The 17,654-nt window shown below is 36.5% G+C and overlaps 1 protein-coding gene across 3 annotated transcripts in view; it reads right to left on the reverse strand.

The window, feature by feature from the left end:
• Positions 1–17,654, reverse strand: part of MOV10L1 (Mov10 like RISC complex RNA helicase 1) — a 47,273-nt gene continuing 29,619 nt past the window's right edge. For 2 of the 3 annotated variants that reach the window (XM_039337217.1, XM_039337236.1), the window contains 10 exons: positions 17,319–17,465; positions 16,300–16,421; positions 15,452–15,551; positions 10,933–11,097; positions 9,330–9,503; positions 7,908–8,057; positions 5,974–6,081; positions 4,124–4,261; positions 2,409–2,500; positions 1–181 (listed from right to left, as the gene is read on the reverse strand). In XM_039337217.1, coding sequence (XP_039193151.1) covers positions 172–181; positions 2,409–2,500; positions 4,124–4,261; positions 5,974–6,081; positions 7,908–8,057; positions 9,330–9,503; positions 10,933–11,097; positions 15,452–15,551; positions 16,300–16,421; positions 17,319–17,465 — 1,206 coding nt within the window. In that variant the 3' untranslated portion in view covers positions 1–171. Of the gene's footprint in view, positions 182–2,408; positions 2,501–4,123; positions 4,262–5,884; positions 6,082–7,907; positions 8,058–9,329; positions 9,504–10,932; positions 11,098–15,451; positions 15,552–16,299; positions 16,422–17,318; positions 17,466–17,654 lie in introns of those variants that run through there. The other variant, XM_039337228.1, reaches the window with a different exon arrangement.

The raw sequence follows: 17,654 nt of genomic DNA on the forward strand, positions 1-17,654 counted from the left end.
TCATATTTATTGTTATAGCATAAAAATACAGCAACAATGAAACCATAATTATAACTCAATAAGCACTGTTTTATAGTATATTCTTTTCAACAACCAAGAAAACAAATCTCTATTTTTTTTAAGGAAATAAAGTCATAGGCTGGAAAAGTGGCCTGGCGGCACTTCTTCTATTTAACTGCACCTGCATATCAACAAAGTAAGACAAGAAATAAAACAAGAATTAGAGAAATATTATTTTAATCAGTTAATCCAGAATGCAGGAAATGGTACCTATAACCAAAGGCATCATATGAAATAGTTGTTTTACTAGCTTAAATTGATTTAATAATCATGTCTAGATAGTATCATGCATTCCAAAGTAATTGCTTTCTTGCAACTTTAAGACCATCTATAAACATGCACACACATGGTTGAAAGAGCTCTAATTAACAGGGTAATTGCTAGAAAATAATAAAAGAAACAAAAACATCGTCTTAAGATTAAGGATGCATTCTAACTCCAGAACAAGAGCCTAGGCATTGATGGTTGTCCTGAAGTGCAAAGAGATTGATTTTGGGGTTTTCCGCCAATTATGAAGAAAATCATAATTATTTGATGAAGTCTCTATTTGTAAGCGATGCAAGTAGACTATCTGATCAGAGTAGTTATTTCCAGCAGATGGACTGCCAGAGTAAATATGGAACACACCAATGCTATATTCAATATGAAAGGGAAAAAATGGGATCTTATGTAACTATGTTGATCTACTAGATAACTGTAGCATTGTCTGAAACAATTTGGATAATGGGATATCAGAGGAAACCTTCAAAGACTCTGAATATCTTCCAACTATTCCAATAGTTCTAATTCTTGATATGCTGCTATACTTCTAGTATGAATCAAATCCTTAGATAGGAGGATGTGAAGAGATGAAAAGTATACTCCTCATATGGTAATAAGGACCTGCATCAGGGAAAGCACAAAGTTACATCATCAATGAGAATTAACTATCAGTGAAAGGACTCCACAAACTAGGTGGGATAGAAAGATGGAAACTGTATGATATCTGAATCCAAGGGAGTGATGCATAGGTAAGTGGAGGATGACACGGCCTTCACTCTTTCTGCCAGGAAGACACTGTATGCAAGAACTTCTATCATACACTTGTAGTTTTAGTATCAGTTTATTACAGCGGTTCTCAACTTGTGGGTCGCGACCCCATTTGGGGTCGAACGACCATTCACGGGGGTCGCCAAACAACGCAGTCCGCCATTTTTTCCCCTTTTCCTTAGCTGTGCTACTCCCTTTTATTCTATTGGCTTTCAAAAGCCAATAGGAATTGTGCAGGCTGTCTCTGCCCTGCTGAGTCCACCAAAAGTCCCATTCTGCAAACGGTGCTGCAAATTGTCTGCAGCGAAGGCGAGCTGTCTGGAAGCTTCCACCCCTCCCTGCTGAGCAACTACTAAAAATGTAAGTAAAAGAGGGCCAGAGGTGGGAGGTGGGAGGCCGGCAGGTGCAGGGAGGGTTGCTGGTGTGCGTGGGGCCCGGCGGGTGCCTTACCTCCCTTGGGCTGGCCCAGCCGGTGGTCGCCCTGTGCCGTCACTGCCCCTTGCCAGCTACGCCTCGGCCAGCGCAGGGGGCGGCACCACGCATGTGCAGCGCTCCCAGGGAGGGAAAGTCCTCGACTTAATGACCGGTTGGGGTCGCGGCATTAAAAAGGTTGAGAACCACTGGTTTATTAGATTTTTTTTTTTTAAAAAAAAATCCTACTCTAGTAACATTAAATATCATCCTCAAGAACTGGAGGACGTAGGAACAGCTGACCCTGAACCTCAAGTTGTGTAAAGTGAATTATTTGCTGAGAAAGCTAACTACAATATCTTGCCAAGAAAAAAGCAGGGAGAAGTCCAGGCAGTTTCCAGGAGTCAACATTAGATATGAAGATATTAAAAAAAGACTAAAATATATCAAAATAAAATAGAGGACGTGAAGGAAAGAATATTTTAGGAAAATTGAAAGCTCTGAGAATGGATATATTATTGTTTCTTGTGGTCAAAACAGATTAAAGTGGCTCAGCATAAAGTAAGACTACTCATGCATCATATGTACCCCTACCAAGAATTATGAAAGGTCTAGAAAATTTTGAATAGTTTGTGCATAGGTGAACTAGATACCCCAAGAAAGTACAAAATCCTATAAAACCATGTATGACACCACTACAAATCTGTAATCTTATGCATCTCAGTTCACACATGCAAGAAGATTTAGGAGTGTGAGACCACTTTCCCTGCCCTAACAGAGCTTCACTCACTCTTTCTGATGGCCTCCAGTACAGATCTCTAGAGAACATACAACAAAGGCCTTAAATTATTTAATGATTCATCCATTTCCACTTATTTCTTCATCAATAATGTTGAAAATACACTCACTTTTTCTGATTTTCAAATTCTTGAGGCAAGTCACAGCCAATGTAAACGTCATTTATCAGACTGTACTCCAAAAGAGCATTAAAACAGGGATCCTGGCCAAAGGAAAGAGGATTATAAAAACTGTACAAACTATTATACTATAAATCAGCCATAGATACTTTTCTGGTTTATATTCTTTAATATTAGCAGGCCTAAATAAGAATTAGCTTTAGAACATTATATGCAGCTGATATAACATTGTGTTGCTAGGATACCTAAGATGACTGTGGGAGCTGGCTAAAGCAAGCATAGTCTAACTTATAATTTAAAATATACATTACTAAATCCCATTAAAAGTTTTTATAGGCTTTTGTAACATTTATTTCACTGAGACAAATTACATGTTTCCTTATTTTTTTTGAAAGACTTGGTTTGGCAACTATTCAAGATGTTCAGCAGACTTTACTTAATAAAGGTTGCTATAACTAGAAAGTAGTGTTTCAAGATCTGAACTAGCATTTAAAAATCAAAATTTAGCTGTCCAAATATCCTGGGTCAATTTATTCCTTCCCAATTCTTGTTGTCTTTTGTTATTGCCATTATTACTATAGTGAAAGTGGAACAACCTGGCCCAATTTCTGGTACACTTTCTTTGAAGACAAGCAAATTGAAGAGGAAAGAAATTAGCAATTTAGTCTAGGGATTCAGTATTGCCATGAAAATCAACATTCTTACAAAAGGAACATCCTAAAGAATACCCGCATTAATTTGTTATTCAAAAAAAGTCTTTAAAAACACAACTACACTTCTATTTAATTAGTTACTATGCTTTCCCATGAAATTCTAGTCTCCATTTGGAGTTAACAGAAACTCAACAATTATTACTAGGTGTTGTCACTTTTGAACTATATAAACAAGAAATTATATTGGGCTATAAAGGCACTATGAAAAGCTTAATATTTGATTTGTCCAATTTATAGCACCACTGTTCTCTTAATTATGAAAAATTAGAAGAAGCAAAATAAAATAAACCATACTATATTAGCTAAAGTTATATTAGTGTGAGTTAGCAAAAAACAGACAAATGAGGATCATAGCATGGAAGACTGCTGCTGCAACCGACAGCTGAATTTATCAATTAATTTCAATTGTACATAAACAAAAAATATCATTAAATTTATATGCTGCCCATCTCCAGTTGCAACAACTAAATGCAATACAATCTACTAACATAGTACCACATTTAGCGATAATAATGCATAATATGGTTGCTTTTTTGAGGGAAAGAACAGTTTGTTATTAAAAGTGGCATTACTTTTGATTGTATGCCATATAATCCATATATGCCATATGTTCATGTCAACACTTAGTGACTACATAATTTCTTTCAGGACGAGGCAAAACTTTACAACTTACAAGTCAGATGTTTAAGATCATTTATGATAGCATATATTACTACAAGTAAACACGTTCATTTGTTGACTTCATTTGGCTCCCTGCTGTATTCTCATTTATTGAAATTAAGACTGAGTTCACCATATTTCAGAAAAATTATCTTTTCTGCATTTAAGGATTAATGTATTGCTAAGAAAGATTCAGATGAATCACTAGCACATAGCTTTCCCCCAGAACTTTAAATTAGAAATAGAGACAGGCAGCTGCCAATATGGCAATGAAATTATTATATTAATGTAATTAAATGAACATGAATTAGATAATAAATAAGAAATTCTTACTTTGGCAAGCACATGAGGATTTCCCACAACAATGAGCAAAGCCTTGGGTCTGGTAATTGCTACATTAAAGCGCTTTGAATTAGCAAGAAAACCTAAAAAGGGTTTTTCATCATTTTGTAAAGTTTCATTTGACCGAACCTGGAACATAAGCATCGACCATTTAATTCCTCCAATTACGCATAGTACTGCAGACAATTTTATAATCTGAAGTTGAATATAACATAGTGATTAAAATGGACTAGAATTAGGAGAGTTCAAGTTCAATTCTGTCCTCAGCAACAGAAACTCCCTAGGTGAATTTTGGCTGGTTGCTCTCCCTTAGCCCATCCTTCTAACACCAAGCTGTTACTATGGGAAAAAAGGGAGCGAAGAATACTATCTGTGCTGCCTTGAACTCTTGAAGGAAAAGACAGGATATAGTCATGATGTAGAGGTTGTGCAGCCTTCGAGATGATTACCATGTGTTTTTGAAAAGTTTCAAAGCCCAGAATGAATCATTCTCTTCTACCAAGTACTGCAAGTGAGTTAAAATGAGCTTGCCAGTCGGCCGCTTCACCTCCTTTGTGCTGGGCGGGGCTCCTGCTCTGGGTGGCAGTGGTGGCCTGATGGACCTGCTGCTGGCGGTGGTGGCACGTGTGCCAACAGGGAGGGGTCCGAGTGTCACCTCTGGCACGCGTGCCATAGGTTCGCCAACACTGGTATAGACTATAGTACAACCAACATATATCAACTACCACATTTTGTAGTAATACACAACTTGCAATCTTAAGCACACTGATCAGCTTCACTATGTACACTGAAAGCTACTAATGAATAATTATGCAGAGGTTTGTATTATCTGTAAAGAGATATCTTCCAGATATTTTGGACTTCAGCTAGACAGGACGATCAATTGCAAGTAATTGTGAGAGCAACAGTTTGAAATATCAGGAGGAAAGCTTGAACAATGGAAGAATATGTGGACCAAAGGTTTAAATTTACATTAAATTACAACTTAAAAGAATTTTTTAGTAAGATGATGTATCATTGGTATTTAACACCAGATAAATTATCAACAATGTATAAAGGTATTTCAAATGAATGTTAAAAATGCAAATGTAAAGAAGGGATTTTTTTATCATTTATGCTGGACATGTGATAAAGCAAAGAAATACTGGAGTAGAATTCATATTCTAATACAGAAGATTCTTAAAGTGAATATTAAGATAAAACCAGTAACTTTTATTTTGGGTTTAATGGAAAAACACCTGGGAAAAAATGTGGAACTTTGATGCTATATACTGTATGTTGACAGCAGCAAGATTACTTTATGCACAAAAATGGAAGGACACTTCAATCCCCACAATGGATGAATGGTTGCAAAAGTTGATGGAGTTAGGAAAGGTGGCCAAATTTACTGCTTTCATAAAAGAAAAAAACACAATCATTTTTGTTTCTACTTGGAAACAACCCCTTCTGGATTTTGTGCTTGAGTGAAAAAAAATGAAACTTTGATTTGGGTTTTACTGATTAGATAGATCTGTTGTTATAGAAATGGCTAGTTATACTATCTTATCCTACTGCAATAAAGGCAGTCAGAAGTCAATGGCTTTTCTTTCTTTTTCCCTTCTTTTCTACACCTTGCCCTTTCCCCTCCCCTATTTTTCCTATTATTTGCTTTTGTACTTTTGTATTTATTATTATAATAAAAAGGATTGACATGTAATATATATATATATATATTAAAAAATCTGCCTGTCCTGAGTTTTACTAGTTACTTACACATGCACTTTGTTCTACTTCAGCTTGCTAACTTGGGGGTGACATTAGCTTCTGAATACCACACATACAAGCAGCACTTCACTACGTACTGTTGATATGATGATCACTAGGAATTCTTGTCCCTGAAATTCCTCCACTGAGCCAACTTTAATATCTGCTAGATCCACACTGCGTAAGAGAACTGTGATTTTTTCTACCTAAAAATAATGACATATATTATTTCACAGAAAGCACTGGACTCAAAAAATAACATGATTTTTTTCTAAAAATAAAAATAAAATGATTCAGGTTTTGAAACAGTTAAACAAGTCAATTCTGAATTGTATTTTTGAAATTTTTGAATAATTATCTCACTGATAGTACTTTACTACAATCTGAGTTAGAAAATATGGAAGTTTGTTGAAAGCAATCTGAATTTAAATGTACTTAAAATGAATAAATTAATTGCAGATCTTCAAATAAGGCCTACTTTTCTTGGGATAATTATCCACTATTTTTTCTGTTTTTTCATGCTGATCAAATTATTCCAAAATTCGATAGAAGTATCTTCTACCAACTATCAAGGATTGTCTTGGATGGGGAAGCACACTTTTGCAAACATGTATTTTTCACTATGCATATCTTTTATGAATGAGAAAAATTGAGCTACACATTAAAACAGGCTGAACATTAAAAAATCTTCAACCATGTTTCAGATCACTGTCTATCATTATGATCTTCTACTTGAGGCACTGGTATTATACTTCTGAAGAAACAATTTTCTCAGTATACTTTTCAAAACTATTTTTTAGTTAGTCTCAGTAAAAATTCATTTTTATTGAGCTCATTTTTGATATTATTTGTCGATATTTTTTTTCTAAAAATAAAATGTGAACCACATTGGTCATTCACCTACTTTAACTACTCTAGGAAACAATGTAAAATTTTGTAAAACAAGGTGGTTTATACAGTATTACCCATCAGATAGATTTACAATTGGCTGAACTGCACTCAGCAAATAGTCCTCACTGGAACAATGTCTACATAGAGGGAAATCATCAAACATGCCAACGGTATCAAGCTGGGGAAAATAGCTGACACTATTTTTTGCACTGATTGCCTGCAAAAGCTCTTAATTTATATTTTTTCTTTAATCTTTACATTCTTAAATCCTCTTGTTTTTATTTAATATTTCTAAAGCTAAAATCAGCAGGAGACAATAGACAACTCTGTGTTGTTCCTTTTTGTTTCTCACAGGGTATAGATAAATCTCTATTAACAATTGTTTATGCCTTCTGTAAAGTATAAATAGATTTTATTCATTTTATAAAATTTATTTATTTATGAGACTTATATACCGCTTTAAGTGCAAGCACTCTCTAAGCGGTGTACACCAGTAAGCAATGTATATATATATTTACATTGCCCCCAACAATCTGGGTCCTCATTTTACCTACCCCGGAAGGATGGAAGGCTGAGTCAACCTTGAGCCGGTGAGATTTGAACCGCTGACCTGCTGAACACAGTCAGCTAAAGCGGCCTGCAGTACTGCACTCTAACTGCTGTGCCACCTCGGCTCATAATTCAAATTCTCCCCAAAGTATATATATTTCAAACTTTTAAATAATGTCCAGTTCAAACTATCAGAAGCTTTTTCTGCATCTGAAAAAATTAATGCAACTTGTTTTTCATTGTGCTGTTCAAAATATTCCAAAATATCCAATTCCAAAATATTCCAAAATATCCAACATTGTTTTTTAAACTGCCTTTTAGGTAAAAAATCAGCTTGATATAATGAATAAATCATTGTAAAATTATTTTCAATCTGGGAAGCTAAAAAATATATCATGGGAATTTCAAAGCCCTTGGTTTACCAATGAGGAGATTCAGGAATACCGTATCTCTTAACACACCCCAAAAAGAATGTTTTTAGTATTCACATTTATAGTCCAATAATGTAACAGACAAACAAATAAATTAACATCAAAATATACAATGCAATTAAAAATACTCAAATATAAAAAGCTGGATTAGAAAGCTATACCTGCTTTCGATAAGGTGCAACTACCCCAATGTCTTTCCCTGATACTGAACAGTTGATGCCTTTAACAAGAAGGCAACAGTAGCGCATCACTTGAACTGCTTCTGTAGGATTGAACCAAGAAGGATTGCAGCCTTCACGCATTTCCGTACCCTAATGTTAGCAAGGCAAGAAATGAAAAACAGAGAAAAAAATATTATTTCAAATACTTAACTCTCTTTTCACAGTGCTTATGTTAATAATAAAAAGTCCAAACAGGCATTTAATAACCAGAGCTGTTCCAAAAATATTATGTTTATCATCCTGAGGAGACTCTGTACAATAGTGACTGAACATACCACTGTAGCTTTGGGGCAATTTAAAAAAGGGCTTTAAGTCACTCATTACAGAAAAAAACCTCTTTGAATGGATTTTAGTATATGGAGTTTCTACAGAACAGGTCCTTAAAATTAAGATTTTATGGGGCATCATTACCAGTTCAGAATTTGAACAGTAATAGTCACTGTTCTTTGCTAAAAGGAATATTCTCTGCAGCCATTTCTAATTTATTCTGGATAATTTGTAGTTTCCCAACAATTCTGCAGGTTTTTCCAAATTCTTTGCACAGACCCCTCCCTAATGCCTCATAATTTTCAGTAAAATGAAATTGATGGTTTAGTGAGTAAATAAGATGGTTGTGGAGGTGAATATTAAAATAGTAGATTTAAGAAAAAGTGGCTTTACTCTGGATTCATACATTGTTATTTTTTTGATGATGAGCACTTCCCCCTTGTTCTACTTCTATGTGGCCTCCATCAAATTATGTAGTCTTTGAATATATCTTCCCTTTTTTAGAAAGGTTTGGGTGCTAAAGCAATTTTTTAAAAAATCAGCTGTAATTTCAGCCAATGAAAAACAGGAGATACAGTTAAGCATTTTTTATCACTTATGTCTCTCCAGAAATAGTTTTTAATTTAAATATTTGTCCTCATCCTTTCTAGAACATAATCTTCATTCACAAATTAATGAAAACAGTTTTCATCAGCAGAGTGACATCGTTATATTTTCATTATTCATAAGATGAAATGTGTGAAGATAGAAAGCTAATTAGCTTCTCCTTGCATCTGGTTTTTACACAATTCTTTTAAAGCACCTAGAAGCAAAATTAAAATTGTTATTTTGTCATGCCCAAGAGCCCTCAGTGTGGTTTTCCCAAAATAGAACAGCAGATTGTAATATTCTCTTGCAAAGATAAATCACAATATTACATAAAATTATAAAGAAAAGGAACATTTATGTTAAATTTCTTGTTGTATTCAAACTACATGGTATCACAACAATCTAAATAATGTGATATGCTTATTGATTTACATACTTTTGTGTATGTCTGAGATTTCTAAAATCTATCTAATTTTAAGTATAATGCAACAAATATTGTTTACATACCCTCATTCCATGAAAAATCAGTGGAAAGCCTTTCTTTGGCAGCTTCTCCCACCCCAACAAAGAGTTTACCACTGAAGGATCAGCACAGACTTCTAGTTCCTTATGATAAAATAGCTTGGATGGCAATGCAAGCAATGCACCATGTGATCTGTAATTCTTCACAAGCTTTGTAATCTGCAAGCATAGAACCAACACCATAGCATGAACATGAATACGGCTATATTCGGAAGCATTAACATGTTGATAGGTGAGTCCAGTTCTATAAAACGAGACAGAATACCTGAGGAACTCTAAATGGCTCCCTACTACAGTGTTTCCCAAACTTGACAATTTTAAGGCATGAGGACTTCAACTCCCAGAATTCCACAGCCAGCAACGCTGGCTGTGGAATTCTGGGAGTTGAAGTCCACATGCCTTAAAATTGTCAAGTTTGGGAAACACTGCCCTACTAGGTTATATTTAGTACATCAGGAGGACATTGTTTTCAGTCACATTCTGAGTATCAGTCATATGTGGAACTAAAAAAGGGAGCCACCATTTCTATCTCTCACTCATAATGCAAACACATGGATTCATCCACATCACTGATTTTCCTATACTAACATAAAGAAGTCTATCCAGTTATGAACTCAACCTCCATTAGTAATTAAGCTATTTCTGAACAACCCATCTCTCTCAGAGAGGGACTCTGGGCAGTTTAAACACTATAGAAAAGTTAAGCATTTAAAAGGAAGCAAAGATGATTAAACACTCTTAAAATTAGTTAAAAGGTGAAGGGAGGGCTTTCAGAGCACCAGTCAAACCCACAACTATGTGCTCCTCTTGATTCCTCTTGGCTTCAACAATATTAATACCACAATACATGGGAATAGCAAAGAGAAAACCAGATCCAACTACTGAAAGTTTTGTTGGCTGTATCTTGTTTTCTATTCACAATTAGTAGTCCCTGTCATTCAGCTGCACAAGATGTTTTATATGGTACTAGTTTTTGCTAACTTATGTACATGTGAGATTGACTCACAATTGTCAGGTCTGAGGAACAGAAACATTGCTTCCCAAAGGTGATTAGTTAGTGTCTCACATTACATGATTTAGTGGTTTAAAATTATAATGGCAAACAGCCTGAAAATTGATCCAAAAATAAACGTTATCTTAAATATATTTAGTCAATTACAGCTGAAGAAAAGCCATAGCAATAGCATTTAGGCTTATATACTACCCCATAATGCTTTACAGGACCCTCTGGGAGGTTTACAATGTAGAAGCATTATTTGCATATTGCCTCCAACAATCTGGATCCTCATTTCATCGACCTCAGAAGGATGGAAGCCTGAGTCAATCTTGAGCCCCATCATGATCAAATTCCAGGCTGTGGGCAGACTTTGCCTGCAATATTACATTTTAACCACTGTGCCACTAGGGCTCCTTCATATGGAAGTCCATATACTGCAGCTCTAAATTTAATCAAAATTCACAATACAACAAAATTTTGCTATATTAACAGCAATTTGATACAAATGCCTTAGATTTAGGAAACTTCCACACAAAGAATCTGTCAGTTTGAAAGCAGCTCTTAATCACTCTATTGCCCTGTTTCACTTACCAACACAGGATTGTATGATCCACAAGGACCAAAAGCATCCTCATCTCGCAGGTACAAAGGGCGATGCATCAGCCTCTCCAACAAAGAGATGTTTAATCCATAAAGTGTTGCAAGCTTAGATTTTATTATTGGACCTAGTTGCATGGGATCCCCTGAAAGTATGATCTTCAGATACAGAACATTTTTTCAAAATGTGACAACTTGCATTTCATATAACACTCTTCATGAATTACATAACAAAAACCTGGGAGACAGATGCCATCAAATCAAAAGTAATACCCATTTCTCTCTGGTTTTTTAAATAAAAAATAGTTATCCATATCCAAAGTAGGACATTATATTTGAATTACTGTTGCATTTGAATTAAAAGCAGCATAATCTTCCCAAGGCAGCATCTCCAGGTTTTCACTTAGAAGCAATATTTCTACCAATATGGCTGTTCAAGGCTCAAGTGGCTCAAAAGCTCACAATAATGCCTTTTATAACATTTAACTAGCAGGCAGACTGCTATTGACCAAGAGATACTCTGATGTGATTTTTAAATTTTACCTATTTTTATTACTATAACATACAGTATATAGAAAGGAGAGGAATAATCTGGTTAGTCTATATAGTAGAAATATCTAGTATTCTCCAGGCCTCATCTGGCCCAGAAGCACTCCATACGAAAGATAAACACTCTCGGCAGAAGTTCTATCTGTGGCAAACTGAGGCCTTCCGGATTTGCTGGCTCAGCTGATCGGCGCGGAGAAACTCGCATGCCAGGGCGTCTTATACAAGGGTGTGTCTTATAGACGGAAAAATATGGTGATTTAGTGTCTTCACTGGAGAAATAGAAAAAAAATCTCCTGTATAATTGTGTCACCAGAATGGAGAATGGTAACCTTGTCAATAGAGATGTTGCAGGATCAATCTTTCCTATCTTGCTGAAAGGCTCTTTAACTCTTGGCTATTTCAGTTAGTGACCAGAATCTCACCACCAGCCAGTACTGGCAGTTGCTTTGGGGTAGAGAAAGCCTAGCTTTATGGAATACCTTCCCACTTTGCTGATCTTCTTACTTTAGCTTTCCTTGTTTTCCCCAATCCTTATAGTCAGTTGCAGATCCTTCATTCTCCCAGATCCTCCTGCGATTACAACTTCCTTTACATCCACACCTCCCTCAACAACAGCCGCCACAGTTAACCCCTCCCGTGTTGCCCTAGGTGGGGCAGTGACCTGCTACTGCTATTGGGACTAGCAGAGATGTTCTTTCACAAGAATGGAGGACCAGGGAAGGGAGAAGAAGAAGGAAGATGAGAAATCCATACTTGCCCTGGGAGGGAGAGAAGCAGGCAGCAAGGAAGGAAAATTCCTTTCTCCTTCTCTTTTGACAGTAAGAGAAGGAGAGAACAACTTTCTGGCCAAATCCTGAAGTATAGACAGCGGAATGCTGTGGGATAATCAGCAGTTTTAAAAACAGGTGACTTTCCTCTTATCTCCAGAATGGAAAGAAAGAACATTCTTAAGGCTGTGGGATCAAACCTATGATCAGTGCTGCAATGGGCAGTAACAGGTAGTCCTCGACTCACAACCATTTGTTTAGTAACTGTTCGGTGTTATAACAGCACTGGAAAAAGTGATTTATGACAGTTTTTCACACTTATGACTATTGCAGCATTCCCATGGTCACATGATCAAAATCCCAATGCTTGGCAACTGGCATGCGTTTAGGATGGCTGCAGTGTTCCAGAGTCATGTTGATCACCTTTTGCAACCTTTTGACAAGCAGTGAGAAAGCCAGATCCACTTAATAACCGTGTTACTAATTTAACAACTGCAGAAATTCATTTAACAACTGTGGCGAGGAAGGTTGTAAAATGGGGCAAAACATACTTAACTGTTTTACGTAGCAACACAACTGTTGGGCTCAATTGGGGTTTTCGGTCAAGGACTACCTGTATTTCTCTGTATCATTAGAAGTTGAGATGATTAAAAGATTTCTGAGGATTCAGTAGTATGAGCACCTCATGATGATATGGAGTTTTAATTATCGTATTTTCCGTCTATAAGACGCACCCTTGTATAAGATGCTCTGGCATGCGAGTTTCTCCGCACCAATCAGCTGTTCGGCAGAGCACCGAACAGCTGAGCCAGCAAATCCGGAAGTTTGGCTGGCCGATGATCTTGCCCCGTCCCATTACTGGTAAGCCCACAGGGGCTTGACACCTGCACCAAGCAGCATGGCAACCTATACAGGCATGCCCTGGGCTGCAGAGGTTACCATTATTTTTCCGTGTATAAGACGATGCACTTGTATAAGACGCACCTGATTTTTGAACAGGGTGTTTGCAGGAAAAAATAGTGTCTTATACACAGAAAAATACGGTAAATAAACTTTAACCTTTAAATGGCCTATAATTTTGATATAGGCTAAATCTCTATTTCCTCAAGTGAAGTTTCCCAGCAATTAAGATTGTCCAAGGTCCCTGTCCCTGAGTTAACTGAATAACTACTAGACAAATACTCATTTTATTAGTATCCCACAAATTATGATAGCCCACAAATTATGATAGCCTACCATTGGTATGACCATTTCATTCAAGTATTACAATTACTTAGATATTAACCACTTTTGGAGTTTTAAAGAAATGAAATGATCTTCTCCTGTCTAATTTGAATTGCTACAGATTTGTTAATTGTATTTCTTTTGCTGAGATGCTTCTTGTTCCGTTTTCATAGCCATCTTTTAAAAAAGAGAAGAATGTGGGCAGTGATCTACTATTATTGTGTATTAAAATCCTGCAAGAGATAATGGAATGACAATATATGAGATAATGCATTTATTGGCTATTGCAATGTGCTTTATAACAGTGGTTCTCAACCTTTTTAATGCCGTGACCCCCAACCGGTCGTAAGTCGAGGACTACCGAACCGGTTGTAAATCGAGGACTACCCAACCAGTCATAAGTCGAGGACTTTCCCTGCCCAGGAGTGCCGCGCATGTGTGGTGCCGCCCCCTGCGCTGGCCAAGGCGTAACTGGCAAGCGGCAGAGACGGCGCAGGCCGACCACCGGCTGGGCCACCAGCTGGCCCAGCCCAAGAGAGGTAAGGCACCCGCCAGGCCCCACGCATGCCAGCAACCCTCCCTGTGCCCGCCGGCCTCCCATCTCCCACCCCTGGCACTCTTTTACTTACATTTTTAGTAGTTGCTCAGTAGGGAGGGGTGGAAACTTCCAGACAGCTCGCCTTTGCTGCAGACAACTTGCAGCACCGTTTGCAGAATGGGACTTTTGGCGGGCTCAGCAGGGCAGAGACAGTCTGGATAATTCCTATTGGCTTTTGAAAGCCAATAGAATTAGACTCTATTCAAGAGAGTCTATTTTATTGGCTTTCAAAAGCCAATAGAATAAAAGGGAGTAGCACAGCTAAGGAAAAGGGGAAAAAATTGCGGACTGCGTTGTTTGGCGACCCCTGTGAAATGGTCGTTCGACCCCAAATGGGGTCCCGACCCACAGGTTGAGAACCACTGCTTTATAAGGAGCCACATTTGAAGATTACTTAGAAACTCACAAGTAGTGAAAAATGCCACTTTGTTCATAGTTCATGTACATTGTGGATACTGTTCTGATCACCAAGAGATTCTGAGTGCAATTTTGAGTTTTAGTTTTGAACTTTAAAACCGTGCATGATTTGGTACCTAGGTCCTGCAGGGTAGCCTTCTTCAGTTAAAACCATCCTACATGGTGAGCTAATTTGGTAGCAGACGCTACCTATTCTTGGTATGTTAACAGGTTAGTTTGGTGAAAACCTGTTGTGTGTCTGTTACAGAAACAGGCATTTCCTTATTAAATGGTTCTTTCTGAAGTCTAGTCTTCTCCAGGCTTTGAATTTCTTTACGGCAATGAAAATGGAGGCTATTTTGAAGGGGTTTTCAAAATAGCCATGCCAACTACACTCACGGGTGCCTATAATTAATGTGACTGGATAAGGATTACTGTTTTTATTTTACTCCTCCTGTTTGATAGACCGTTGTGTAGTTTTTCTTGTGTACTGACTACATTTATTGTGGTAAACTGGTATGAGCTATAAGATTGGATTGCATATAAATAAAAGATGATAAAAACATAATGAAGGGCATAGTAGAGAGAAGAAACAGATATGAAAGATAAAACTACCCTTAAACCAAATAAATGATACGGCCATGGGCAAGACCTTGACTATGGAAAACCACTGGCATCCATAATCAATTAAGAGTTTCCCCTCTTCCTTTTTAATAAAACTTAGAGATATGGCATGAAAACTGAACTTGTGACAGTGCAGTCCCTTGCCAATACATGGATGAATAATATTTGAAATAGGCATAGTGTTTTTCTAGTAATGGGCACGGTTCATATTATATATTTTAGATACGTTAGATCAACAGCATGCAAGCAGTATCTACAAACAGAATTTTTGCCTCCTTAGAGAACATCAAACAATCTCCACACAACAGACATAAAGTTAGATATAATCAATTAGATATAATAAAAACTTATATACCTGCCCATTGACTTCTGAAATCAGTCCCAGAGGGATTAGGCTTTCTGGTTCACTTGCCTGCCCTGCTTCATCCACAAATACATGTGTGAAATGTCCAAACCTAATATTGTTGAATAAAAATTGGAACTACTTGTAATATGCTCTGCATTCTCAGACATCACTTTTAAAAAAATAATGAACATTGTACCAAAGTAACATTGGTAAAACAAAAGTATTTACTTTCAGTTAAGCCCTTTTGACAAGTTATTATGTTTTCAAGAACACTGAGGTTCATAGTACAGTATTTTCAATTGCCACTGTGCAATCTCAATGTGAAAATAGCAAGGAATGATAATTATCCCATTTTGATTGTGGGATTATGAGAATGTCTTCGTATATCCAGATTCAGATATATTGTAGCCTAGTATAAAAATGATAATTATCCAACTTTGATTGTGGGATTCTGAGAATATCTTTGTATATCCAGATTCAGATATATTGTAGCCTAGTATAAATGTATGACTGAGCTACAGTACAAATGGGTAAACATCTGCATTTTATCTCACAGTGGCAATTATATAGATTCTACTTGGAGGTTCAAGAATAAGAAATAAAGCTAATTGCAATATATGACTATTACATATTTTTAATGACAATATGAATCTTGAAAGAAACTCTTCTTCATTTACTGGGATCTTTTCCCATGTGGAGTAATTCCAGCCATTTATCAGCTGTTGGGGAGGGAGTTTTTTGCCCATTTACTTAGTTCAGGTAATAGCTTCTTGCTCTCCATTTCCTTCTCTCTAAGAAGTTGCTTATATTTTTATATCCTACTTTTCCTGGAATAGTCAGAAAAGCTTACATAGTACCTTATTCCTATCTGGTAGAACATTCCTGCGCTGCTGCATGTCACAATAATTATTCGAAACCGAGATGCTTCGTGAATATCTTCTCCACCCTTACAGTAAAACTTTATTACTTCATTAAAACTCTGCCAGTACAAAGAAGGACGTTATTAATATGCCTATCATCAGTTAAGTTTACACATTTTCAACTGCAGACACGAAGCATTCTTTCCAACGTTATGATATTTATTATATTATTATACTCTGAAAGGAAGGCAATGCCTCTTCATACCAATAAAGCATCCCTAATTCGATTTGTATCCTATCTTTCAATTTAATTTTGAAAACAGTGAATGAGATCCTCCTCTCAAATATTTTTGCTTTGAAGCACCATGTCCCTTCTTGAAAATCCGAGTTCTCAGAACATTTTTGTCTATGTTCTGTTTTAATTTTGACCCCTTTGCATTCTGTTAGATACTTGGTTTCTCTACTGTTCTCTACCTTTCATTGTGTAATTGCTGTTTTAAAACTGTACAATATATTCATATAGCTCTTTACCTTCGTTCTTTGTAAGTAGATTCTGCATCAAAACTGCATAGGTGTAATGCAATTATGAACTAGTTTCTGCAGAGGATTTATTTCATTTGGAAGTTCTATTGTTTCGAAAATACCCAAGTCAAAGAAAAATCTTCATTTCTTCTAATAAACTCTAGAACATGATACATCTTTCTGTCCTGATGGGAACCTTGGAGAAATTCCCTCAACCCTTTCTACATCTTGATCTGACTTTTCTTATGCAGAAACTGACGTATTGGGCCTATGATTTAAGATTCAATCTTTCAGGAGATCATATTCAACAATTTAGGAGGAGACATTAGCAAGTAACAGATGGTAACAGAGTAATTTGGAAAACCAAGCACTATTCAGTTCAAATAAGTATGAACTAATTGGTTACAACTAATTCTGAGCTCAAATGCACCATTTGTCTAATGATGAGACAGAATGACTCACAGAGCAAGAAAGTCTTTTAGATACATTTTTACCTCTTCATTTCTGTTGATTGCATTAACTCTGACCATAACTCCTGGTCTTAACAAGTTGCTCTCATGAAGTCGTAAACAAATAAGATCTGTAGCGCTGTTTGATGGTGCACAGACCAGTATTCGGCTGCTTGGTAAACTATAATATATCTAATTAGAGAAAAACAAGCATTCATATGTTGTATTGCTAATCTTAATACAGTGAACAGTTACATGGTAATTTTTAAGAATTATACTGAACCAATTAAATTCCAATATTATTTTCTTTCCATGCTAGATATGGATATATTTACTAGCAGTACTGAAGACTGAGAAGACATTAACACAATATTCAGAATA

This window comes from Crotalus tigris, unplaced genomic scaffold, assembly GCF_016545835.1.
Source record: "Crotalus tigris isolate CLP2741 ecotype Arizona unplaced genomic scaffold, ASM1654583v1 scf7180000017549.6302385, whole genome shotgun sequence".
In the NCBI taxonomy this organism is placed as follows: Eukaryota; Metazoa; Chordata; class Lepidosauria; order Squamata; family Viperidae; genus Crotalus; species Crotalus tigris.